This window comes from Labrus mixtus, chromosome 21, assembly GCF_963584025.1.
Source record: "Labrus mixtus chromosome 21, fLabMix1.1, whole genome shotgun sequence".
In the NCBI taxonomy this organism is placed as follows: Eukaryota; Metazoa; Chordata; class Actinopteri; order Labriformes; family Labridae; genus Labrus; species Labrus mixtus.
In genome coordinates this window covers 2,853,928-2,881,010 of record NC_083632.1, presented here as the reverse complement: position 1 = coordinate 2,881,010, position 27,083 = coordinate 2,853,928, and the positions used below count along the sequence as shown (strand labels likewise).

The 27,083-nt window shown below is 41.1% G+C and overlaps 2 protein-coding genes across 4 annotated transcripts; both read right to left on the bottom strand.

The window, feature by feature from the left end:
• Positions 1–249: 249 nt before the first annotated feature.
• On the bottom strand, positions 250–21,838 carry osbpl7 (oxysterol binding protein-like 7). 2 transcript variants are annotated; one of them, XM_061028412.1, is made up of 23 exons: positions 21,666–21,837; positions 16,180–16,398; positions 15,598–15,741; positions 15,446–15,499; positions 15,250–15,363; positions 14,609–14,761; positions 13,511–13,634; positions 12,864–12,982; positions 12,647–12,736; positions 12,415–12,438; positions 10,162–10,315; positions 9,969–10,075; positions 9,676–9,844; positions 9,369–9,515; positions 9,143–9,279; positions 8,350–8,487; positions 6,322–6,385; positions 6,144–6,222; positions 4,734–4,878; positions 4,486–4,636; positions 4,179–4,305; positions 3,159–3,281; positions 250–2,332 (listed from the first exon to the last, which is right to left on the bottom strand). In XM_061028412.1, exons 2-23 carry the CDS (start codon positions 16,312–16,314, stop codon positions 2,224–2,226), a joined length of 2,607 nt encoding a protein of 868 aa, XP_060884395.1. In that variant the 5' UTR covers positions 16,315–16,398; positions 21,666–21,837; the 3' UTR covers positions 250–2,223. The 2 variants fall into 2 exon arrangements, with proteins under 2 accessions (XP_060884395.1, XP_060884396.1); XM_061028413.1 differs by lacking the exon at positions 12,415–12,438 and having other exon boundaries at positions 21,666–21,838.
• A 1,138-nt stretch (positions 21,839–22,976) lies between these two features.
• mrpl10 (mitochondrial ribosomal protein L10) lies at positions 22,977–26,786 on the bottom strand. Of its 2 annotated transcripts, none has more exons than XM_061028488.1 (5): positions 26,685–26,786; positions 26,352–26,521; positions 25,094–25,258; positions 24,076–24,220; positions 22,977–23,470 (listed from the first exon to the last, which is right to left on the bottom strand). In XM_061028488.1, exons 1-5 carry the CDS (start codon positions 26,773–26,775, stop codon positions 23,238–23,240), a joined length of 804 nt encoding a protein of 267 aa, XP_060884471.1. In that variant the 5' UTR covers positions 26,776–26,786; the 3' UTR covers positions 22,977–23,237. The 2 variants fall into 2 exon arrangements, with proteins under 2 accessions (XP_060884471.1, XP_060884472.1); XM_061028489.1 differs by having other exon boundaries at positions 26,352–26,552; positions 26,685–26,740.
• Between the last annotated feature and the right edge of the window lie 297 nt (positions 26,787–27,083).

Below are 27,083 nucleotides of genomic sequence, written 5' to 3'. Positions count from 1 at the left end.
TTTATTTAATGTGCTGTAGTTTGAGTGAGCCTGGACTCAGTCTCCAGACACCTCAGGAACGCCCCCTGCTGGATCATCTCAGCACTCACAGTCAATTTAAACTCAAGTTTAACCCCTTCAATACCTCTGTTTCCCATGAGTCTGTGCTCCCCCCCCTGTCCACCTCATGGCGAGAAAAGACTTTGTGAGTGAGACTCTGTAAAAAAGGAGCAAAGAGGGCGAGACGAGGTCGAGCAGGAAGTGTGTTTCTTTGTGTGTGTGTGTGTGGTCCATGTGCACTGTTTGTGTCGAGGGAGAAAATAACCTCCGATGAATCTTTCTTTTGAGAGCCGATGAAATGTGATGCGTACAAATAAGAGATTTTCTGAAGGGTAAAATTGTTATTTATTAAAAGGTGGCATAATTGTGTATTGTACTGTTATTTTTTTTTATTCATGAAATTAAAGCTTACACAAACAGAAAAAAAAAACATGTGTCTTGTTTTTTTTTTTTTTAAGTGAAGGCCTAAAAAAACAGAACAAAGCAGAATTAAATGAGATTTTAATATCCAGGAAGTTTTTTATTTTTATTTTAAGAAAGTCGATCCAAACAAAGACTTTTCCATTTGTAAACTAGACACAGTGATGAGGACAGGTTAATGTCTTAATACAGTATGTACATGTTTCCAACCAGCTGGATATTCATTCACTACTAATCACATGAAAATACTTTATAATGTCTTCTCTCCTCGTTTAAATGTCGTTATTTTATCATTAATAAATAATATATTCCAGAAAAACAAATAAAAAACAGTAAAATATTCTAATTATCATGATCCATGTGAGCAACAACCAAAGCATTTGTGTTTGATTTTGATTATTTAAGCGTCATCCTCAGATCCAATAAGATGAAAGTCGCATTTACAAAGTTAAGAGTATGATTAAAGGACACATATTCTTTAACAGTTTCAATAAGTCTCAGAGCTCCTCAAAACATGTGTGTGAAGTCTCTTGTTCTAAATCCACTCTGATCCTGTATTTGATCATGTCTATAAACCCCTCTATTTCAGCCCTGCTCAGAACAGGCTGTTTCTGTGTCTGTACCTTTAAATATGTAAATGAGCTGTGTCCGACCACGCCCCCTCTCTGGAAGGGCTCGGGTGTACTCTGTGCTTTCTCGCTCCATGTCCTATTGTTTACGGTGAGAAGGCAGACTCAGAGGGCAGAACAAACACCTAGCTGTGGGTGTGTCACCCACCTGGGGGAGGGGCTACTGCCCTTTGTGATGTCATGAAGGGAAAATCTCCAAACGGCCTGTTTGAGCACACATTTTCTGAAAAGTGGAGCAGGAAAAAGACTGAGAGGATGGACTTTTCTCATCATTGGGGGGTTTGTAGACAGACTAGAGACACATGTTAGAGTTAGAACAACATTTTAAAGTGTATTTTGCAGAATATGTGACCTTTAATTGAGTACTGGAGAAACTTTTGGGGGATTTTGATGCTTTATAAATACTGCAACTACGACTGTAAAGGTCTGGAAGGGGACACTTTGCACTTTGATCATTTAGGCATATTCAGCCTGCAGTGTGACACGCGCACAGGACGTGCCAAAAGTAAAATACCAATGTCATTTACAACAACATTAAATGAAGAATATAATAATTACTGACCAGTATCAAAGGCAAACTTCTCGTCGTCACCGGGCTTTACTGACGCATGTTTCCAAACAAACCTTAAATCCAATGACCACGATTGAACTGGTCCTCTTGTGTAATCCAGCCCTGACTGAAGCACTGACCTCAGCGCAGTAGACTAACTGAGTGGGAGTACATGATTTGATTACATGTCAACATTTCATACACTATCACAGTCGGCCTGTTTCTAACCCCCGAGAGAGAAAGAGTTTCATTTCCAGTCACTCGTTTGCACCGCGTGCATCAACACCTTCGGTATTTTCATCCAAAACGCTCCAAAATATATCGACATATATTTGTCTATTTGAGTAATCTAAAAAGAAAATAAATAAATAAATAAACGCATTAGAAAAGGTCCTTCCGTCTCTGTGTTTCTGGGGTGATGTCACCTGTTCCTGTCTGCGTCCCATGAGCCAGTCACGGGTGAGCAGAAGGAACGAGGCGAGATCGGCAGCACTGTCTCCACTCAGAGCGGTTCATATATGCTGTCCAAATATCCACCCTAGGTAATTTATTCATCTCTCTCTCTTTCTCTCTCTCTCTCGCTCATCACCACAGAGTTAAATTAGCATTTTTAGCAAAACCTGGATCCTCTCGGAGCTTCCAGTACGAGTCGTTTGTTATCCACACATCCCGTCCACACAAGTCTTTGGATTTTCTGAAAACAGAAAAACAGAAAAATCATATATTTGACAAAAGATTCAGGAGGACGCAGTAAGCTGCTGTTTGGTGAAAACTCTGGTAACTTCAAAATATCAACAATCAGGAGCAAAGATTATATTCTTTGCTAAATTAATTTATAACTCTATGTAATGATATTCTGTCTCTGTTTGTTAAACTAAAGGTATTATAAACATTATAGACCGCTCACTTCTTTGTAACAGGTCAAACTTACAAAATCAGCAGGGGATCAAATAATTATTTCCTCCACTGTAAGTACATTAATTTTTCCAGGTTTTTCTTGATTAATCCAACAGATATCTGTACTAAAATACAAGCAAAGTGATCTATACTTGTGGGTTAATTTCACTAATTTCTGAGCAAATTGGCTTACTTTGATGCTTCCAGGTTCTCACTTGTCTGAATTTGCTGATTTTCTTGGTCCTGAATTATTGTAAATTCAAATTTGCTGAATTTGGTTGGAAGAAACACAACTTTTAATTTCATCTAACTGAGTCATCTCAGGCTGAAGGAATTTAAAACTGGAATTTTTCAAGATGTTTTTGCGACTAATAATGAAAGTAATGCACACATAGCAGCCTGACAGTCGTCTCTACTTTGCATGAAATAATTAAGTAAACAGCCAAAGTAAAGAGATAAATATTGACCAAAGAATTTAAATATAAAAGACGTTTGTTAAAAGGTTGATGTCAGGGTCTTTATTATTTAAATAAATTCTGCTCTTGTGCTGTAACAGAAAAGTGTTAAATGATGAACAACATTTTGTCTCGTCATCTTTATGACAAGAAAAGAAAAGAACTCACTTGAAGAAGTTTGGGGTGTGTTCTTCCCCCTTTTTGGCGAGCTCTTTCCTCCGCTCCCTCTGAAACTCCTCCAGATAATCTTTCTTTTTGTCCGATTCCTCCACAAATCCGTCCTCCAGCATCCTATGAGAAGACCGGAGGATTTACAGGTAACACTTAATCTAGTCGGTATCTTTTTTACTAAAACATACAAAATAGATTTACGCAAATTTATGCACTTCTTGCGCCCAATACATGTGCGGTGGTGATCGATTCTGCAGAGACTCTGTCCTCTGACTGGGTTTTCATGTTGTGGTCGACTCTGGATGTTTAAGGTAGCGGAGTGGATGTTTCCCTCAGCCAATGACAGCGCACAGCTGAGATTAGAAGTGGGTAAAATGCAGCGACTAGACGCCATTCAGATTCAGGCACAGCGTCAAAGAAGAGAAAATATAATCATAGTGAGGCGACAAAGCCAAGAAGATTCAGCTCGTTCCAAAGTGAGAGTGAACCTTTGGGTTGGCTTTGACCCAATATTATTGGGAAGTGAAGGCAGAGCGACGCAGAGTTAGCCTGCTTCCTGTTGGACAGGAAGGTGCCAAACGCCAGCGGTTAGCTTGCACAACCAAATTATCTGTTTCTCTAATTTTTTTTTTCTCAGGTAGCTTGCAGAGTGTACAAGACGACTGTGTACACACTGTTTCAGGTCGTGCATAAAAGCGTGATGCAGCAGGTGGTTGCTAGGCGGTTGCTAGGCTGGGTGGGTGTGTTCCTCACAACTGCAGTCCAGGAGGAGGGGCCCAATTTGTGTGTTGTGTTTACATGCTGCAACGAGTATTGCTAGTGAATCTACCTCTGCAGTTACTTCTCTACTTTCATATCTTATCGATCCTCGTCCTTTTATTACACAAATCATTGCAATCATTATTTTAAAACCAAATTATTTGTATTTTGTAAAAACTACATTCTGTAAAGTAGAGGTTGTGTTTTTGTGTTTAGAAGTTTTTCCAGAGTATGCATGGCCTCTCCGGCTGGGCTTACCTCTGGTCTGGGCGCAGGCGGCTGTCAGTAGGGGGCAGCAGAGGCTTCAGGTCCGGGGGGAGTTCATTGAGCTCCATGGCGAAGGTGGAGAAGCCGTAGTACAGCAGGTAATCCTTTGGCATGGCATCTGTGGGATGACGGAGACTCGGGTGAAACGTGACTCTGGGATTTATGCTGATTAGCCGTTCTGGCACCGGACAGTTCTGGATCATTTCACTTACATGTAAACCTCTAAAGAAGAAGTCTGACACTAAAGATATCAGCGGCACATGAAAACCTAGAGCTGCAGGAAAGATGGTGGACTCACTTGGTTTCCAGACGCACTTCGGAGTGGGCAGAGTGTCACAGAAAATGCCCTCATGCCACAGACCTCCAAACCGGTGAATGACGCTCCCGCTCTGGTCGAGCACCGTGCCCTGCACCTCGTTCTTGTTCGTTTCTGAACCCCAATAGCGAGACTGCAGCAAAAACAAAAAACGCTTGTCAGTCGAGCCGTTGCAGCCAAAACAAACAATTAAAGGAGAAACGAGTTGCTGAGAAAAGACAGATCGTTACTTTGACAAACGTAATCTTGCAGGTGCACACGTTGCTCTTCAGGTTTCGGATGGTGACCTCTCCGTAATGCTCCAGGTATCGCTGCTGACTGAGGACGTTATGGATACAGGTCATTACTTTGTTCCACTCGTAGTGGTCCCCAAACCTTGACAAAAACAAACACAAAACGGCATTTTAGAAAGAAAAACTTGAGCTTTTTTAGGTGTGCTGCATGGTTTGTTGTTGAACTTACAACTATACAACTTATGTGAGTATAGGGCAGAGTAATCTTTAGGAAAAGTTTGCCAAAGTGTTAGATAATTATGCTCAGACTTTTTGGAAACATCGATTGTTCTATACACTTCTAAGAAATTAACAGACACATTGTCTTTAAAGGCTTTATATGTGATTTTTTGATCCAGCAGATGTCGCCCTTGAGCACCAGCATGAAACCAAAACAACTCGCGCTGCATTGTTGTGTTAGCATGCTAATGCTAGCGATCTTTATTCTGCTCGTATCTTCACACTGCATGTAAATTTACCTGAAATGAGCGTGATCTAGAAACACAGTTAAGCAGTGAGTACAGTATGTTATTCTTCTTTTCTCTAGTCCCTCAATTAAACAACTTTTATACACGAGGGGAGGAGTCAGCCGGCTGTCCCGGCAATGTAAACAAACTGAAGATAGGAATCTGAAAACTCTGAAAGCATCACAGACAGTGGGACTCGGGTGTTACACCCATTGTAGACAGTCATGACTCAGAGTTATTTTCAGAGGATAAACTTGATTTCTACATTTAAGTGTGAAAAATCACATATTAAGACTTTAAATGTTAAGACTTGTTGGCTGCCTGGTAACCTAATGGTTAAGTCATATTGTTGCTTGTTTGATGACAGTATTTTGGGCATTAGTTTCATGTCATAATCCATCTTTTTCTTCTACACCAAACATTGGAAAACACCCCTCAAAAAAATCTAATTAAGCAATTAAATCTGGAGTTTACTTCTGTCCAGTGCAATAAACATCTGTAAACATATTTATGGTGAATGACTCCATACGACACATGATTAAGTATGCACAGTCTTATGAAGGGATTCTAGTAGAACATGGATGATTAGACGGCCAACAGGGCGCCACATGCACAGCCTAAACACGTTCTCAGGTGTGCAAAGTTGCAGGAACATACCATGAAGAATAAATCTAAACTCTGTGGCAAACTGAAAATAACAACGTGTTTCGCCTGTAGCTTCCTCAGGTTCGCCCAGTTAGGAAGTTTTGATTTATTTTTCATGGATGATTTGATGTTTAAGAGTTTACCTGCAGTCTGTGGTTCATTAGATTAAAGTATCATTTCAAACAAACTCTGAATTTGCCAAAAAAAAAAAAGGCCTCTAATGAAAAGAGATCTGGCCGTGTGTTGGACTGTTTACCTTGACAGAGTGACATTCACCATCCCTGTCGGCAGGATCTCCAGAGACTTCCCCCAGAATTTGTTTTTCCATCTCTGGTCTGTTCAGGAACACAGATTAAAGTTAACGTGATCAGAACATGATGCTCACACAGCCACTCATCAAAGGTGAAACATGAAACCTTAAAGATTGGACTCACCTTGCCAAAAGCTGAAGTTGTCTGATTCTGCGTGGCACGCGGAGATGGGAGGATGGTGGCACACCTGAGAAGGCACACAGAGCAAACCAATGTCTCACAGCGGATTACTTAACCTCCACCAAACATAGTGTGTACACAACTTCTCTTATTGCAAACACAAGCTAAGACGTCTCTATTGAAGCATTCAAACTAAATCCATCCAACAAAACCTTCAGCTAGATGAAATACTGTGAGCGTGCTAACAAGAGTTTCTGCATTTCTCATCATATTGTCAGCAGTGCTGGGAGTAACACATTACAAATATAGGAGCCTTATTGCTCATCATGTTAAATGTATGGATGCATGTAATCATTTTTGTTCATTGGATCTGGGAGGGGGAGGGGCTTGTGGACTTAATTGGGCTTAGTTCAGACTAGTATAGAGTGGAGCCACACAGTCTTTTGACCTCTCTCTCTCTTTGTATAGTTCTGGACTAACCTGCATCTGTTTTTTGTTTAAGTAAACATTTCAACTTTGATCATTTGGTCCTGTGGATTTTTTGGATGAAAATTACGCAAGAGAGGAGTTTTGGGAGCGTCAAGCTACGGCTTCATTCAGTGGATACCTACAACAAAGGAACATGTTACTGTAACACCACTACTACTGTGTTTGCAGTAACTAATAATCGTGTATCAAGTTTCTTTTCAGATTCAATAATGCAATAACAATGACAGCAGCAGACGAGTTTAGGGTCTGTTGTCGTCTATTCGGCGTCAACATTAATGCCAGCACGGTAGCATCCTGGGAGTCAACGGCCATCTGAGTGACCGTGTTCTCCGAAGTGTGCCAAAGCCAAGGAAGTGTACCGTGCCTGAGCACGATACGGAGCGGTCACACTGGCCAAATGAACTGGACTTTAGCGTTGAAGCGTGCTTGGGCACGGTACAGATGGCCAGTGTGACCGCGCCCTTAAGTCAGGACTAAACAGACTGACCCATATCAACTGTTGACAGGGGCGTGTCTAAACTTTTTGGACTGGGGTGGCCCAACCCGGGCGCTGACTTGTGCAGGGGTGGCCTGAAGTTTGTGTGCACACACATCATGAATAAACAGAATTTATTAACCCCCTCCTGTCTGCACTGATCACATCGACTTTTAAAAAAACACAAGACAGCAGCGTTAGATCTTATAAGCTGAATTCTTCAAGGACTCAAAACAATATGCCAAAGTCCAAAGTCACAATTTAGAGTCTTCTTTAAAAGTGGTAAACCCAAAAGTCCCACTTCTGGCAAGGCCAATAGCCAATAATAGATTTTGGGGTGGCCATTAAGATTTTCAAGGGGGGCCCATGCCACCCCTGTGGACACGCCCCCCCCTGTGGACACGCCCCCCCAGGAGTCAGCTCCATTATCCTGTAGCCAGAGCTCCGCTTTACTGTTGGTCTCATTCATCTTAGAAAACTACAGCAAGCCTTCAAATTTGTCTTAAAAAGATGTTTCAGTTCTTTTACTCGTCTTACAGATTTCTAATTTTTAGACATCAGCTCGGAAAATGTGAGACAAGTGTGAGACGACGCCAAGTTCTTTAGATTGTCTCATTCTTAGATCTGAGTTTAAAGATGAATTAGACGAGTGTGAGATCTCAAATTAGTCTGAATAATCTTTTCTATGGAATAATCCTCTGCCTGATTGCTGTGCTGCTCCTTAAGAAATACAGTTCTGCGTTGACTGACGTTAATTACTTTTGGCTAATTGCCGTCCTCTGAAAATAAATGATGAAATTCTTTCTGTTAATTTCTGAAAGACGTGATTACTTTGTGTGACTTTATTGAAGTGATAAATCACTGAGGCTGAGCTGCTCAGTTACACGAGTGAGTGATTCATCATAATTTTCAGAGAGGGGATCATCATGCTCAAAAAGTAATTACACATCGTCTCTCCTCTGTTTTTAAAAAGGTCACTTTGATCTATGCTTGTTCTTTTCAGTGGCCTCTCAGAGCTCTTAAAAGACTTTCATCAATGTGAAATAAACAGTTTCTTCCTGTGATACCTGCTCACTGATGAGTCTGAAGCCCCGGTCCTCTCTGACACACTCGTAGGTCTCCCCGAGCACCGGGTTAAAGGGCTTGTAACGGCTTCTGAACGTGGCTGTGGAGTAACCGGAGATGGCAAAGGCAGCGATGTAAACCTGCGAGGAATAAAACACAAAAGATCGCTGGAGTTGGATTTGAATTTTTAGGGAAAGTTATAAACATCAAAGCAGATGCACACACCATGATTTGTCTGCCTTACACTAAAAAAAGTAACTTTTAAAGGGGACATATTATAAAAAAAAAAAATCCACTTGTACAGTGTTTTTGAACATATATTTGGGTAACCTGAGTGTCTACTGACCCCCAACATGTGAAATAAACCCATCCAGTTTGTTTTTTTTGGTCTGCATAAGTCTTACAACACAGAGAAAAATGCTTCGTTTCAAATGTCTCTCCTTGTGATGTCACAGTGGGATTCTAGTAAAAAAAAATGGTATCTCCACTCATGGACTCCACCCCCAGCCTAGAGCAAAACTTTTGCACAGGTCGACCATTTTTATTCTCACTACAGAGGAGTGATGTCTACGGGGAAAACTCAGGGGGCGGGGTCATTGCATTTAAAGAGACACACACACCAAAACGGAGCGTTCTGAGAGAGCTGGTTTATACAGGGTCACAAACCTCCTCTGGTGCTTGATTCATGTTATATTTTGACCAAAGCACAGCACAGATGTTTCATTTACACCACAGGGGGACTGTTTGAAAAGGTGGAAAAAGGGGGATGATATGTCCTCTTTAAGTTATTCTTACCATCCTCTGGTAGGGGTCCTGAGTGTTGTTTGCCGTATCCAGCAGCTCGCTGTACTCCAGCTCCTCACAGAGTCTCTGCAGCAGGTTAACCGGCTCATTCAGAGCAGCGGGCATGGACACCCGAGCCAAGTCTTTACCTGAGGAGAAAAAGCACAAACATTAAATCTCTAAATAAAACCCAATTTGTCACGATTTGACTCATTTTCTGTTTTGTTGTGCTTCTTACCGATGTTATTGTAGAGGATCGCCATGAGGCCCACATGGCTGTTGTCGGGACATTGAGCAGGAAGTGTGGTTCTCCGTCCGGTGCTCTTGGGAAGAACGCTGTTAGGAGACTTTGAGATGCTTGCACGGTACTTCCTGGTGGCTGAAGCTGTAAAGTCAGGAAAGATTATGGTAAATGGACTTGAGCTTGTTTTTAGTCTTCTGACTCCTCAAAGCGCTTTTACACCGCAGGTCACACCTAACACATTCACACACTGATCGCAACAATATGAACAATATTTAATACCAATTTATCATCAAGTGCTCACCATGTCCCTCCTCTGGCTCAGAGTTGGTGGTGCTCCCATCACTGAGCCCTGACTCATCAGACCCCTCGGAGGAACAAGCACAAAGGACGTCATCGCTGGCGTCAAAATACTCAGCCGCCGAATCTGTCACTGATGGAGTCCCGTGGGATGAACGCCTCACGTCTGCAGTCTAAGGACGACGGAGAAGAGGAAGAGAGAGAGAGGGGGAGAGGGAGGGGATGAGGCTTTAAAAAATAACCAAGGTGGAATATGTTCCAGAGGATTCAGAGTGCAGGAGCAGCAGGTAGTGTTACCTCTGCTAATGTGTTGGGCCGATGGATGTTGTTAGTGTCCCAGACTTCCTGCAGCTTCTGCCTCTCCAGGGACAGAGTTTCATGAACTGCCTTCAGGGAGTTAAACACTGAGGAGGCAGAAAGGAAAATTTAATTATAGAGACTCTGATTTTTTGCTTTCCTGTGTGTTCTTCATGTTTCCGTTTTTCCTGACCTCGTAGTGATGTGGCGCAGATGTCCTGGTGGATTTTCTTGCCCTCGGGCGTCAGTGTGACGGTAGAGGGGGACAGCTGGGAGTAGACATAGTCGGGGATGGAGGGGACCGATGCGCCCAGGTGAGACGAGTTGCTCAGGTGACTGGAGGAGAGCTGTGAGGGGAACAGAGGAGCATGAAAGACGGCTAAATCATCTGTTATCTACCAATCTGTATTTAGCATTTCACAGTTGTGCTGTGTTGTTTAGCAACTATAACATTCTGATTCATAGAAGGATGTTGAAGGTTATCTTCTTGCTAAAACAAAACAAAAGACAACCACAAAAAGTCAGACTTGGCCGTGATAAAAACAGCAGAGCTTCAGCCTCAGCGTGGCATATAGAAAAGAACGTCACACCTAGATGTCACCAAGCAGGGACTACAGTTAAGGAGTGCAGGAGTTCTCCAGATATTTTCACATTTTAACTAAACCCATGTGTGTGGCTGCACATCCATTCAAGATTCATCCTGACACAAGTTCCCTAACTCGGCTAGATAAACAGGAAGCGCTGGTAGATTTCCGTTCCTTTAGAATTATTCACTCAAATACTGAACATGAGGATCTGCTGCAGAGTATGCAGAAGTGTAAGAGAAGCTTTGGAGCAACCAAACTAGGCAGTCGATGCATCAGGTTCAATCTTTAAATCTTACATTTTACAGCACCAGTTAAAGATATCCTGCCAAAATGGCAAAAAAAAGGGGAAATCTGTGGACACGACATCTCCTCCCTTTTAATTTTCATGTTGAACATTATGGCAAATTATGGAAAAACCAGCACCACGGCTCTGCAGGATTCTTGTCCTGCCTGCTTAATGGTTAAAGGACTGTACTCATAGAGACAGCGCTTTTCTCGTCTTCTGACCACTAAGAGGGCTTCTACATTACATGTCACATTCACCCATTCTCACCACATTCACACACTGATGGCAACGAATGCCCGAAGTGCCCATCAGTATTCATTAATCCCATTCTTACACATTCACACACCATTGTTAATGCCTTCAGGAGCTGTTTTGGGTTTCGATTCTTGCCCAAGCTAACTGCTGGAGATTGAACCGCCAGCCTTCCCACCAATGTGTTTTGTTGGCATATTTGTGCATGGCGTTAGTTTGTTGAAAAGGAAACCTTTTAGACGCAGCCTGCTGACAAGAAAGACAACAACTACTTCTCTGGTTTCTGAAGAACATTACTAAAAAACTGTTGATACTAAATCAGAGTCCTGCACGGGTCCAATTCTACAAACCTGTGTAAATTGCTTTGTTTTATCTTTTTGTTCCTGCACAATTTTTATATCGTTGTTTTTTTTAACCTGTTACAGATCAGGTGACCTAAACTCTCTCCTCCAGGTCTACACTCCCTCCCGCCCCCACTACACTCTGCCAATGAAAGGCGTCTGATCCAACCTTCACAACAGGGTCCTAAGTCTCTGACTAGACTCTTCTCCTCTGTCGCCCCCCGGTGGTGGAATGAACTTCCAAACTCCATGTGATCTGCAGAGTCCCTCTGCACCTTTAAGAAAAAGCTAAAGACCCAGCTCTTTCATGAATACCTACTAACTTAATGATGATGGTCTCCATATTATTGATGATGATGATGGTAATGACGATGGTTTTTGTTTGATAACGACGACTTATAAGATGGTTTCTATACTGATTAGAGCTCTCAAGAACTACCCTCAATGTTGTGCTTTGCCTCTGGTCACTTCCTGTCAGCACCTGTGTGTCCAATCAGACTCAAAGCTGATCGTTTGCTCTTACTGACATTGTTCCCTTTTTTCTAGATCCTTGCTTGTGTTGTTCTTACTCTCTGATGTACGTCACTTTGGATAAAAACATCTGCTCAGTGAATTGTAGAATTGAAGGTACCCGGCCCGGTGCAGGACTCTGTACTAAATGCAGCTTCCCCTGCATGCTATAGAAATATACTCTAACTCTACCACCACAGACTAAAATCATTTTGTTACTTTGCTCTATTCAGTGGGAAAAACTAAATTCTCGGGTATGTGAGAGAGTTTTGGATGTCGAATCGAGAGCTACAGAAACAGGACATCTACTGTGGATGCAATTCAAAGAAAAACACATGAATTAATTAACCTTAAAGAATATCTTTAACGTGCTTATTTATACTGAGACAATTTATTTACAGCAACGGCAGTCTGCCTCGGTGTTTAAATGGAGCACATCAGATTTAAATTCTGCTTATTGGCAAACTCACCGATTTAGTAATCCCACGAATAGGCTTTGGATTAGAGAAAGGCCCAAAATGTTAATGAAGGGTTGGGATGGTGAATACTTTAAATATATCACTTCATTCATGATTTCTAACAAGAGACAAGTTTTAAATCAATAAAACTTCAACAGCATCTAATATTAGAGTCCAATAAATGAACGTGCAAAACGATATCGATCATGTGTTTGTGGTCAAACAAACACATGATCATTCTTACCATCCCCAGCGCCTCCACTCGGGACAGCGTGCGAGAGTGACCCCAGATCTTCCCCGACCTGTGCTTCTTCGGCTTCTCAAGGGACAAATTCTGTGTTGACAGAATGAAACGATAAGTCGTTCAAACTTTGAGCAATGCTGAGAGAAAGAAGAAAGAAAAAGGGAGCAGCGATTTGGTTTATAATGGTCAAATTTAGCTCTTTAAACCAAAACAGTACGTGTGTGCTGATGATGCGTTTAAGGTCTCCGTTAGTGAAAGACTGGCCCGCCTCCAACGTCTGCAGCCTCTGGATTAGGCGGTTTAGCTCGGTAAGGTCAACGTGGCATCGATTCAGCTCTGCGAGGAAGAAAACATAGGAAGTGAGAAAGAAGAAGAAATGTGTTGATGTTGATGTGAAGAAGAAAAGAGAGGAGACAGGAAAAAGGTTTTCATGGAGATGATGATGAGAGATATTATTCTGAAGGTGCAGGAAAAATAGGTGCTGTTCAAAAAAAGTAGATAATTAAATGGTGAAAAGGAAACAGCTTTTGGGGATCTGATGGCCTAGCGGGTTAGGTCGTGACTTATGTACTGAGGCTGTGGTCCTCCAAGCGGGGGGCCTCGGCCTGTGGCTCTCTTCCTGCATGTCATTCCCCACTCACTAAGCTTTGCATGTAGCATAACTTCATTCTTACTCCAATGGCATCACTTCAGAAAATGTCTCAGATTTTTTCGCTGCTCTCTCTAAAGTCACAGGTGTGAATAAAATGTCCCTTTTATAGGGTAGGATTATCAAGATTTTATAAGGATTGCGCCTCTTCCATGAGAGGTTTTCATAGGTCTGTGAGTGTTGTGTCTGTGTTATAATAAATGCATGACAGTTACCTTGCACACAGGTGTCTGGGTCGTGACTTTGCTGCAGCCAGGCAGACACTTTGGTGTTCACAGCGGTATGAACAGAGGGAAGCTCTCCAGAAGCTGCAGTTGAATCTGCCCTGCCTGCAGAGCTCTGGAAAAAAGGTTTCAAATATTTTTGGTTAAAGGTGACATATCCTCCTCCTCTTCTTCAGTGTAAATAAGTCTCAGAGCTCCTCAAAACATGTGTATGAAGTTTCTTGTTCTAAATCCACTCTGATCCTGTATTTGATCATGTCTATAAACCCCTCTATTTCAGCCCTGCTCAGAACAGGCTGTTTCTGTGTCTGTACCTTTAAATATGTAAATGACCTGTGTCTGACCACGCCCCCTCTCTGGAAGGGCTTGGGTGTACTCGGGCTTTCTCGCTCCATGTCCTATTGTTTACGGTGAGAAGGCAGACTCAGAGGGCAGAACAAACACCTAGCTGTGGGAGTGTCACCCACCTGGGGAGGGGCTACTGCCCTTTGTGATGTCATGAAGGGAAAATCTCCAAACGGCCTGTTTGAGCACACATTTTCTAAAAAGTGGAGCAGGCTAAAGACGGAGAGGATGGACTTTTCTCATAACTGGGGGGTTTGTAGACGGACTAGGGACACATAAAGTTACTAAAATCTCAGACAATTTTTCTGAAAAGTTTTGATGAAAGTTTCCAATTAAAGCTGTCAATGAAACTGTCCTTAAAAAATATCTAAATGTTTCCAAAAACTTACAACAAAAGGTCTTGAAATTTCGAAATTTAAGACAAACAAATCTGAAGACTTCTGCTGAAAGTTTCAGTAAAATTCAAACAAACATAAATAAATGTAAGACACTCGTTAAACCACCTCTAAAGATTGTTGTGTTAGATTTTGTCCTGTTTGTAAAGTGAGAATTTACAATGAACTAAAGCTGTCAGATTAATGTCATGTAGTTAGAAGAACAGTTTATCCCTCTGAGACTTGGTGAAAAAGAGCTAAAATTAAGACTAATACAAGGAAATGCACAGGTAAGCTTTGATTTCTTCAATTTTCCTTCAGTGAAAGTATTCCCTTCCCATGTTAAATTTAAAGCCTGTTTGATATTCACCAAGTCTCCGTTTCTCTGAGATTGTCCGACTGCAGCCCCGTGAGACAAAGTGTGGAGGAATCCGCTCTGAACGTGCGCCGCCTCGTTCTTCTTGTACTGGCGGTGGGCTTGAAGCTTCGTAACCCAGATGTAGAAGAGTTCGTGGCTCTTTGCCTTTGAAAAAAAATCAAAAACAGTCATGTAGCATCGTATCGTTTAATCTGCTGTCACACTTTTATATATTCATTCACCATTAATTAAGTCAGTCTGGGACACCTGCTGTGAGATGTGTAGCTCAAAAGCCTCCTTATGACGTCATTAAAATCCCTCATTTCAGCGTCTGCCTGGAACGGTTCATTTCAGCTGCTGTCTCTTTAAGGCCCGCCCCTCCCCACTTGCCCACTTCCCTCTGATTGGCCAGCTCTGTTTGCAGTCACAGGGAAATTTGAGGGAGCTTCCGGGTGGGCGTGTCCTTAAAGGAGCAGGCGGGATGGGTGTGTCCTACATTTTGGCTCCATGCTTTGCTCTCATCCGACGGCAGAACGTTGCGTCAGGTTCTGGCCAAGTCTCGCCAACCTTGCCGAGGTTAAGTATGGACGTCTAACCTCGTAACATTATGTGCATGTGTTTAAATATAGATCTCCTTTAATGACTCGGGTTACCTTCATGTGATAGAGGATGTGTCCAGCATCCAAGTCGATCTGATGGGATTTCTTGTTTATCGACATCACAGCCAGGCTGAGATCTAAGGATCCCTGGACTCTCCCTCTGATGACCTTTGGAAGTAAAAAAATGTTTATCATGTGTTTCTTAATCAAGCGATAAAACATCCTGTTTGAAAATGTTACGGTGACTTACATCATGTTGATTTTTGCAGTAACGCAAAATTCCCGCTTCTAAAACAAAGAATCTCTGAAAAGAAAGAGAAAACATTGCACTTTTGAAAAACACAACTTCCTAATGTCAAAGTCTCTGCAAGAACATGACGACATGGTGGGGAGATCGCTCACCTTGTGCCAACCTTTCAGTGGCCACTTCCTCCTCTTGTGCAGGTAACCCTCACAGATACCTGGTGTGGTGACATCTTGGGGGTTGTCACTTCCTGTGTGCATTTCTACATGAGGGTCGTCGATCACTTCCCAATCTTTGATGATCTGTGGGCGGCATGGTTAGGGTTAGATTTAAGATGATTTAAAGGTGACATATTCTCCTCTTCAAAAAGTTTAAATAAGTGTCAGAGCTCCTCAAAACATGTGTGTGAAGTGTCTTGTTCTAAATCCACTCTGATCCTGTATTTGATCATGTCTATAAACCCCTCTATTTCAGCCCTGCTCAGAACAGGCTGTTTCTGTGTCTGTACCTTTAAATATGTAAATAAGCTGTGTCTGACCACGCCCCCTCTCTGGAAGGGCTCGGGTGTACTCGGTGCTTTCTTGCAACCACGCCCAGTTGTTTATGGTGAGAAGGCAGACTCAGAGGGCAGAACAAACACCTAGCTGTGGGAGTGTCACCCACCTGGGGGAGGGGCTACTGCCCTTTGTGATGTCATGATGTCAAAAAAAAAACAAGATTGCATGACAAGCTGTCCTCACCTGTCTGGAGTGACGAGACGACAGGGTGCTACTGCTCCGAGAGTGAGACGGTTTATTCCACGACGGCGAAGTCTTCTCCAGACCGCTCGCCAGAGACTGACTGCGGTTTAGTGAAGAACACCCATGTGAATCCATGTCAGAGCTCGCAGGTCACACTTCTCCTCCCGTTGTGATCCACCGGTTCTTAAGAGAGATGCTCTGCAGTCCGCCCAAAGCCCCCTGAGTCAGGACGAGACGATGAGAACAGAATCAGAACGGGGTTTATTCACAAGTAGGGTTACACATAGAAGGACGTTGTCTTGGTGTTTGGGTGTAAAAACAATGAACACAGAGAACCGAAAAGTCCAAAGTTATTAAACAGCGTCAGTTCTGAAGAAACTTAAATAGGATAAGAACAAGACACATGAACAAAAGTTGCAATGGAGGAGGTGTTTGTAGGAATGTGCAAGATGATGAGGAGTTCAAATATTTTACAGGATAAAACTAGAATATTTTTCTAAGATGTTTTTATGGTGCATTTCAACAATTTTGAGAAATGTAAAGAAGGAAGGTCAAAAGAAACCAAATGGTTTGGACATAAAAACACAGATCAACATCTCCTGAGTCACAGAGCAGAAAGTCTTCAGTCAAAGCATCTTCAACCTGAAGCATCGTCCTCCGACACCTTCAATCTACTTTTAAAAAAAGAGTTAAAGAAACCAGCTCCTCCAAGACACAGATCCTCCTGCAGGAGATTCCAGGCCGCCAGAACAGCAAACCCTAAACTCCTTTTCCCCCATTTCAAGACGCACTCAGACAACAACAAAATGTTTATTTTTGGGGCTTTTTGTGCCTTTAATGCAGAGATAGGACAGTGGATAGAGTTGGAAATCAGGGAGTGAGAGAGAGTGGGGAATGACATGCGGGAAAGGAACCACAGGTTGGATTCAAGCACGGGCCGCCCGCTTGGAGGACCACAGCCTCCATACTAACCACTGAGCCACCAGCGCCCCAAGCTTCCAGCACTTTTCACATGAAAACAATCACACATGTGTGAGGGAAGCAGGTACAGAAGCCTTATAAATGAAGATATACCAAAGATTTTTGTCTACTTAAACTTAAAGCAGTGATGCAAACCAGAACTCACTTCTCTGTCGGCATGTCGAAATATTTTCTATAAATCTTTTTTATTTACATGACGATTATCCTGATTATTCAAAATGTATAAAGTGACGATCTGAACGTCTGGACTTCTCTGAAGAGAAGAGAGGGGAAATTAGATCTTCTGCATCCCTACTTTAACTTTTCCGCCCTCTAATTGGCAAATTAATTGATTACTTTCTCTTATAGCTGTGGCCTTATAGACGGAAATAAACGTTTAATGATCGATTCAGTTTGCAATAATGTCCAACAAATGAGTCTCGCTTTAGAGTCTTTCACACGTAAAGTTAGAGGACTAATGAGCATGAGGACGCTGCATGAGCAAAGCGAGGTGTTAAATAGGCTCAGCGGCAGAGCAGGAGACGAGGCTGGTGCTCAGTGTAATCTCATTATCCAGCAGAGGTGAGCTGTCGCTTCATGTGACGCCAAAAACGCCTCCGTGGTTCACTGCGTACGTCCCCAATCCTCAACTAGATCACTCTGGATCTCAAAGTCAGCCACACTGAGAAGCTTCAGCGGACAGAAAAACACTCGGCGGTCATGCCAGATTCAGGACGTTGGGAACTTTATAAATACACGAGGCTACGCGGTGCTTTGCTTACAGCTCCTCGTGCACAAGCATTTTTATTTGTAATGCACGGAGACACTTCTCCTTTATGACGAGCTCGAGATAAAAACAGGAGGAACAGTCTGTGTAGATATAAAAGATCAAGTCTTTCTCATGTGTCCTGTGTCTCAGAATAATCTGTTTATATCAGAGCTTTTGAACATTATTGCTCTCATGAAAAGTCCTTTAATACGATCCAGACTGATGCAGCAAACTGTCTGAAGTCCAGTGTTGAGAAGACGCCGTGTCCTCGAGGAGCTTATACTCTAAGTTACTGAGATCATGTTTCTGGTGCATTCATGCTTTTTTAGGGTCCCATAAACTAAAGAAGACTGATAGAGTTCAGGAATATTTGAGACTTAAGGTCATTTGATTGATAAGTTAAAGCTCCAGTGAGGATATTTTAACTGGTTATGAAACAGAGTGAATATCTGAATTCCTCTAGATGAGACCCAATGAGACGGCTTGAATCTTTTTATTAGGGCTGGGACTCTTTGGGTGTCTCACGATTCGATTTTGATTCTTGGGGTCACAATTCGATTGAGAATCTATTTTTCGATTCAAAACGATTCTGGATTCATGATTCAAAGTCTATTTTTTGAATTAGTACTTCAGGATCTACTCCAGTCATCTGTCAGACTACTGAGTTAAAGAGCTAGCATTAGCACGTAGCAGGAGGGACTGATTAGCCCCAAAAAAAATATATCGATTTATGGAAGTTATGGATCTATTTCAAATCTCATAAGATAAGAATCTCAATTTTTTTTATTTTCCAAGACAAAGAAACTCAACGAGTTCAACATCTGTCTGTTTAAAGAATACAGGATGAGATTTATTTGTAAATTAATGAATACATTTTGCATGTTAAGTTTTATAGGACACTGGTAGTCAACTGGGGGGTCAGGACCCAAAAGAGGGTCACAGAGCAGTTTTCAGTGGGTCGTGAATGTGCGCCCGGAATAACTAGTTCTAGAGCTTTTCAAACATCTTTGTTTGTTTTTGTTTAATGATGTTTTGCACCGTCGTGGTCCAAACCTCCACTTTGTTTTAAACTAAATGAATCGAATTGGTTAAAAAATATCATAAACTTGGGTCGCGATTTATCAATCAGGAGTTGGTGGCTAGACCAGCTGAGAAGCAACGACTGAGCTAGGACGTAAGAGGTACTGCTTTGTCCACAGGGGGCGCCAAAATCGGAACCAAAAGTTCTTCACAGTGTTGCGGTTTAAATATTTTTACGATGCCAGCTGGAGTTTCGACCGACAAAATAATTTAAAGTTTTTGTTATTTTTTTAAAAACCACCACAAAGAATCCTCCTCTTGATTTGAACCCTGAAGAACTTCATTTTGAAATGGAGAAACCAGCACAGACCCCAAAGGCTATCAACAAATGCGTCTCTGCAGCGTCTCTGTCAGTGTCCAGACCTTAAAAAAATCTATATTTCTGTTCTTTTTCTTAACCAATGAACTGAATCACATTTTCATGTACGGGTGTAATGTGGTCTGCACACGCTGGTACGACAGTTACAGTGAGTGACACCAACACGGCCTGCAGGCTGAGGATTACCAACCTCGCCTTAATTGGTTTTTCAGGAGACGTTTTAAGCTACGTGTCACTTTGGACGTGGAGAAACTCGATCCCAAGACAGAGAGGGGTCAACACAAACAATGCTGACCACGACCACACAGGAAACATGTTGCACCATTTTCTTCTGACTGTAAAGAACTTCTTTAGAGAAATTTAAATGTGTCGTTTCAGATTCTTAAATGTCCCACGAGGGGGAATTTGATTTGCAGCAGGAGCACTCAGAAGACAACAAACACGAGGACAACAAACACGAGGACAACAAACACTGTAAAATCTAAATTAAGCACAAATGTATTCTGCATGTGTTTGATGTTAAACAGCGTCACATTAAAAAGTGAAACTTCTACTAAAACATGGAGTAGAAAGTGTGTTTAAGGCCGTGATAACATTTTTGTTTGCAGGATGAAAACTTTGAAACTACTTCCGGTGAGAGCTTAATTTGCAAAAAACAACTTTTCAGAGCTGCAGCTGCGACTGACTGAAGAATATTTAACAACTTCTCACACTGATAATCAAACTGAGGAACTTCTAAATTAAATTGAAGTGAATATCTTTCAGGGAAAACAAATCTGTTTAGAGGGTCGTCGCTGATGAAAACATCTCATCTTTTCCTGTCATTTTAAAACCCAAATAATGAATCTATTGGGCTAAACTAAAAATAAACACAGATTAATTGACATTGAGTTAACGGTAAATTGCCGCTATGTCAGCTATGTTCACTCGAGGAAGTACCAGCGCTCTTCTTTTCTCATTTGTAAAATAAACTGACAGCCAAAGTGTGATGTTGACTCCCTGAGATTATACAGCAGAGAGTCAATCAACCAATCAGTGGATAAACAGTGAATGGTTGCGTTGCTTCCAAACATTCATCCCCTCTAAATCTGTGCGGGAGCAGTCGGGCTCAGTGTTACATAAGGGCGGGACAGGACAGGAGTAACTGACCTCAGTGATGACAGCATGCGGTGGAAACAGGATGAAAGGATTTGCAGGTTTCTGAGCTCGCTTACTCAGGGAGGGACACAAAGAAAACACTACGAGTAAAAAAAGAAAAGATACAAAAAGTCTGATCTCTTCTGGTGATGTTTAAAGTTATTATTATTATTATTTTTTTTTTATTAAACCTTTATTTTACCAGGCAAGAATTGCTTCAGATCAAATAACCTCTTTTTCGAGCATGGCCTGGCCAAAATGGCAGCAAGTTATTTTTTTAATTCTCAGAGGGCTTTAACTCAAAATGCAAGCTTTACATTTTAGATTTTTAAACTCGTGCAAAGTTAAAAAAAAAAAAAAAAACTCCATGACACACACTTTGGTAAAAACTCTTTAAATTGTAATATTTATATAGAACGTTTAGACTGTGCAACTCTCCTCTGTGTGCAGAGATGGACTAAAAACAAACAGGATAAGCAAATAGCCTGCTCCTACCACAGTCAGCTTCATGCAGAAGGAAGTATATTTGATTTGCATACTAATTTGGAAATTAAAACGCAAACAAAACAAGACAAACTGGTTTGGATGCATTTTGGGAAACCACCACCAGAGAAGAGGATGGAAATGCAAAGACTATGTCAGCTTTAAAATCTCATTTTGAGAATAAAAAGAGCAGCTACTAAATGGTGGATCAAGTCAGGATTAAATATGTATCAATGAGTGTGACATTTAATCAACTTTTTAAACAGAATTCTGCAGAGTAATGCTTTAAAATGTCAAATAATAGGAGCGTTTTTCATCCAAAATCACAGGTGAGAAAACTCCACTGTTGTCCACCTGACAGTTATTGTTTTTATACTCTGCTCTGATTTGACAATTACCTGAGAAAGGAACCAAGGAAAACTTAGCTAACGTGATATTATGAGGGGAAGTGGTTCCGTTTGAGAAGCTGGGTTTTCTTATTTTATGTCTATGAGACGTTCAGGGCCCATTTTGAACTATTCATGGCTGTACAAGCTCTTTAGTAAAGCCCATTAAGAAGTCTCTGTTTGTCCCAGCTAGTTATGACGCTTTCTTTTATTTCTTCGCAACAACATATACAAGACACAAGACAGAAGCGCAGCTGAAAGCTAAATTATATTTAGTATTTTGATGGTTTCTCGTCACTAGACAGATTTTCTGAGGGATAAGTTTTCAAAAGGCCAAGTTGATATGACTTACCTGAAATCCACCTCGGACTCTCATCATCTGCCGCCGTCCTCTGAGTTAAATCAATCCAACAAGTGTCTCATTCCGCGTTTTTTACAGAGTCCTTGAACTCACCATTTCGACAAAGATATCACCTGTCCACTAAAAAAAAAGGAACAAAATAAAATGTCTCTCTACATGTTACCTCCGCTGATAAGAACTCATACTGATCACATAATCTCACCCTGCCTGCCTCCCTGCGCAAAAGTGTCCTGGGCACATTATCCGCATTAGCTGGAATTACACCGAAGTGTGTCTAGCAGGGATGTAGTGGACTTCTCCTCTCACTGTACACACCTAGATTACCTTTTTGTTAAACGTGAAGTAAATAGACCAATTAAAACACAGGACGTGATAGAAGCTCTAACCAGTGATATTTAAAGTTTAGGTTATGGAATGAAGTGTTTTTATATTTCAAATGCATAAAAATGTAAAGGTCTTATTTCACTGCACCTCATAATAATTCTCATCCTCATAATTCTATTTAATGTCTGTTTTTTGATAATTTTGCTGCTTTTTAAACATTGCTGTACATATATAAACAACACAACTTCAGAAGGTCAACACTTTTTTATTTTTTTATATTCAGGTCTAATTACAGATGTTTTCCTCAACTGTTTTTAGGTTCTTGTTTAAATTGCACATATATTTTTATCCCTGCACAGGTTATGTACATTTCTTATATAAGTCTATTTTTAATTGCACAGTTTAAGTTTGTTTCATATGGGGGGGGGGGGGGGGGGGGGGGGGGCGTCGGTTTTGTGGTTTAATTTGTAACAAATGTTTCATGTCATGTCTTTGTAACCTGCTACTGGATGCTTTGAATTTCCCTCGGGATCAATAAAGTATCTATCTATCTATCTATCTAAAGATAGATAAAGACCCCTTTAGTCGACTGTTTGCAGGAGGCTCATGTGGATTTTTCTGATCAAAATTTAATACATAAACATATTAAATCATCTTATTTCAATGGATTAAGTGTAAGTAATTCCCATGAAGATGTTTTTGAAAGATACTTGAGCCTCCTGAGTGATGTCTGTCTCCCTCAGAACTACAGGTCATTATAGACCTAACTGACCCAGATTAACATGCAGTAATCTGCAGATTAGCGAATCAGGATCTGTGACCACTTGTGTTTATATTGGCCAGAGCGGTTTGCATGAGTTCGCCACACTCTATGTCAGGTATATGTTTAACTGGGGGAAATTAAATGAACTTAAAAACTTGTACATGCAATTCTGACAGAGTCCACATAAAAAAAGACACAGAGACAGTTTGTGTTGAATATGTGACTTTATCCTTAAATAAAGATATTGTTGTGGAGATGATGACACTTCTGCAGAGTTCATTCACAGGAGCAACAACACTCCAGTTGATGGATGCAAACAAAAGGATTCAGTGGAGTTTACAGCGTTGGGTATTTCTTTGCAGAATTCTTCTCATTGTTAAACTTTGGTACGGAGTTCAATTCTGCAGTTTGCATCCACTCAAAGTCTCTAAAGCAGCTGGAATCAAAAATCAGTCTCAGTGGCTTCCTCTGAAGCTCTACGTTGCCTCCTCTGCGGTGGCGGTGGCGGCGGCGTCTGTGCCCTGCTGTTTGACGTACTGCTGCAGCAGGGCGGAGAGGTGGGCCGGGTGACGCTGCAGCAGGGAGGCCGTGCGTGATGTCATCATCGTCAGCCCGCTCACCAGCTCGCCCTGCACCACCGTCACCGACGGGAGTTTGGAGTAGCTCAGCACCCCCTGAGCACTCAGCAACGAGTTTTCTATACACGCTCCTGTTGAGACGAGAGAGGAGGAGGAAGAGCTGCGGTTAAAACATCGCACTCAGAATCTGTTTTTCACTGAAGGAGGGAAGAGTCCAGGTTTTGATTATTGCATCACAAATGGATCCAAACAGTTTGAAACAACATTTATAATTGAAGAAATACCGACTTAACTTACAAAACTCGGTAAGTAGAAAAAGATTTCAGTGTGCATTGAGTTCAGCATCTTTAGGATTTTCTGAATATTGTTTGGCAAAATAAAATAGTTCCCTGAGGATTTAAGCGTCAATATACAGATGTTCTGCCCTATTTTTTAAGTTAATAGTTTCAATAAGAAGATAATCAATGCATTTAGCTGCAGTCAGTCGTATTAGTCGCCTTACTTAATCAGGAGGGAAAACACCTTTTACGAGGGTTATATTTCTGTCATGATTGATGCAAAATCAGAATCTGAAGGAAATACGGCGCTTCTTGACTCACAGAAAACGTCTTTATAAATTTGTGTGCCTGAAGCATCAAATATGCAATCTTTGTCTGCTGAAAACTTAAACAAATCATCATCATTCTGCAGCGCAAAGTTCCTCCTTGCATAGAAACACAAAGAAGATTAAACATACCCAGGAGCGTCATCTGTGGACTGCCTTTCAGAGTCTTCAGCATCTCCTTCACCTTCGGCTCGTTACTGACGATCAGGACCGTCGGGCCGAAGATCAGAGGAGCCATGTTGCAGTAAATGCTGTTATTCAGGAACGACCGCATCACCTGGAAAAGGAACAAAAAGAGTGAAATGACAGGGGAATCAAAGCATGTTGTTTGTTTTGAAAGAAGAAACCAGAGGGGAGTTCTGCTCACATGTACTTTCTGTAGAAGTGTTTATTTATGGAGATAGAATTAATGAGCCAAAGTTAGTTTTTTTATTCCAACAGCACATATTATATTTATATAAATAGCTCCTGGTTATGACTTACACATGTAAAATGTTCTGGATTTCATAGTTGAAAAGTGGCAATAGAAGAATGGAAGATGTTGTGCTCAGGGCTCGAGGTAACAATCTGTGATCCCACCTGCCCTCACTGTTATATGAAGACGTTTTCACATATCTACAAAATTTCAGGAGGACCACAACTGAAATCCTCCTGACCTGGCCATTCACACGTGCACCTCACAGCGGGGAGACCAACCCAGTCGGACGGGAGCGAGGAGAGGAGAGTCTCCTGATGCAACATGTGATGTAAAAGGAATGACGCGGAAGTGGCTGACAAAGAAACAGAGGCCGCTACACGACGCGATGATGGGAATATTTGCCTTTTTGTAGTTTGACTGAATCACAATGAGAAAAAAAAAAAGAGGGGAAGAACATACTGCAGCCGTTTAATCACAACGTGCAGCGGCCGTGTGAAAATAGTCTGTGGTTGTGCAACAATCGGTCGGAGAGGGAATAAATGGAGTTGAATTCTCCTGATTAAATCCTGCTGTGTTCTCACGTCAGCTCACTCTGACATTCAGCGGAGAAAATACTAAAGGGTCCGGCCTGGTCAGGAGTTTTTGTGCAAGTGTGTCAAAAAAAGGGCTGTGTAGCATTATTTTCTAAAGACAGTGAATTCCATGTTTTCAAAATAACAACAACAGCATTACCTCGTTGGGGAAGAATTTGACCTTGATGTCATGTTTGTGAAGTCTGTGCCTCAGACTCATCATGTCTTCAGCGCTGCTGGCGTTGTCTTGGACCACGGCGATCATCTTACAGTCCTGGAACACCTTCTCCAAATTCCTCTTCAAGATCAACATCAGGGGAGTTTCCTGACAGAGAACGAAGAGACGCGTTTGTCACACAGTGATACGGAACAAAAGTCTCTGATCTGTCTATAGAGAGGCCAGTTATCTTTTATTCTTCTACTTTATTTTGAAAGCTTAAATAGTCAGTAGAAGAAGATATTACAATATATAAAATAGAATCTAAAATGTAAAATATAAAAAACGCAAAATGTACAGAAGGTGCAGTGGACATGGACTATGGACTTCTGATGGTGACAGCTTGATGTTTGAGGGGGAAATTGGTATATTTATCTATTTATCTACAGATATTGTTCTCTTCATAAATCCACGTTTAGCCGTACAAACACAAACTGTTTTTACATTTTGTGAAACAATTTTTCTATTTTCTTCTTTCTGCATAAATGATGTTTACATGAAGTGTTTGCATTGGAGTGGAGAGTAAACCTAATAACACGTAACAACTCTACAAACACCTCAACATGGTTATTTATGGTTTATTGTAATTTAACTTTATCTGAGAGATAATAAGTCAGAGATGTTTCAGTATCTTCTTTTAAAAACACATTTTTAATAATCCTTGTTTCATCCAGGATGTTTCTCTTTGTCTCTGTTCATTGGATGATTGATCTTTGTCTCTGTTCATTGGATGATTGATCTTTGTCTCTGTTCATTGGATGATTGATCTTTGTCTCTGTTCATTGGATGATTGATCTTTGTCTCTGTTCATTGGATGATTGATCTTTGTCTCTGTTCATTGGATGATTGATCTTTGTCTCTGTTCATTGGATGATTGCTGCACTGTTGTTTTATTTTTCATGCTTTTTTAATAGGATTTTATTTTTGTGTATTTTCTGTAAAGCACTCTGTTTGGGAACATATAGCCTCTGAATATTTTATGTTTAGAGTTTTTCCTTGTATTTTTTTCCCATTGCTTGTTTCTGTTTTAATTTTTTTTAAAGCATTCAATAAAAAGAGAACAAAAGAGTTTGAAATGATCCGAGTGATCAAAGTCATCGACCTCAAAAAAAAAAAAAAAAAGTAAAGCACTTTGTGACTTTGATAAGAGCTTTATAAATAAATTTTATTATTATTATTATTGTTATTTTATGTGTGTTACCTCCTGGACGCTTTGGGTCTCGCGGGGATAGGCACCTGGAGGAACAGCTGGAGCAGGAGGGATGTACTCTGTCACAGCCATCAGCTTCTGTTTGATAAAATGCATCGGTCTCTTGTGTCGAGTCACAGCTTTGGAGCCGTGACGAACACTTTGAGTCAGGGGAAGCCATCCTGAAAAACAGAAACAAGGTATGTTACACACCTGGTGAAGCGACAGAATTCCCGACACTTCTACATTTTTTTTTTTTTTTTTTTTTAAATCAACAACGCGGAAATAAACAACTGCGGGCGGACACAAAGGGAAACTAGAAATGCAGTATTTATTATACATTACCCTGTTTAGGTAGCAATTTTACACACAAGGTCGCAGCCATCTTCGACAGGAAACAGCGATTCCGGAAGTGACGGAAACAGAAATGCTGCATTCACTGACATGCAGAGAGAAATGTAATCGCGTCGGATTCTTTTAATTCAATTCAATTCAAGAAACTTTATTTGTCCCCGGGGGGCAATTCAAAGGCACACAGAGCAGTAAATTAACAACAGTGCAAGTACGAAAACATTTTAACCTAAATATTAATAATAATAATAATAATAATAATAATAATAATATTATATTAATATATAATTTTGTGTGAGTCGTTGATCCTCAGTGTGTTTATTACATTTATATAGATCATAAGCGAATTTAGATACACTGACTAAACCATATGAAACTTTACTGCAATAGTTA

What these genes read in the sequence shown, in the direction of transcription:
- mrpl10 (XM_061028488.1), bottom strand. Translation starts at nt 26,775, where the DNA reads ATGCAGCATTTCTGTTTCCGTCACTTCCGGAATCGCTGTTTCCTGTCG. An exon ending in AAAATTGCTACCTAAACAGG is followed by an intron (nt 26,522 to 26,684) that starts GTAATGTATAAT and finishes TCTGTTTTTCAG; the next exon opens with GATGGCTTCCCCTGACTCAA. An exon ending in TCCACAGATGACGCTCCTGG is followed by an intron (nt 23,471 to 24,075) that starts GTATGTTTAATC and finishes TCGTCTCAACAG; the next exon opens with GAGCGTGTATAGAAAACTCG.
- osbpl7 (XM_061028412.1), bottom strand. Translation starts at nt 16,314, where the DNA reads ATGGATTCACATGGGTGTTCTTCACTAAACCGCAGTCAGTCTCTGGCG. An exon ending in TTCGTGGGATTACTAAATCG is followed by an intron (nt 10,316 to 12,414) that starts GTGAGTTTGCCA and finishes TTCCCCTCACAG; the next exon opens with CTCTCCTCCAGTCACCTGAG. An exon ending in GATCCTCTACAATAACATCG is followed by an intron (nt 9,280 to 9,368) that starts GTAAGAAGCACA and finishes TTTTCTCCTCAG; the next exon opens with GTAAAGACTTGGCTCGGGTG.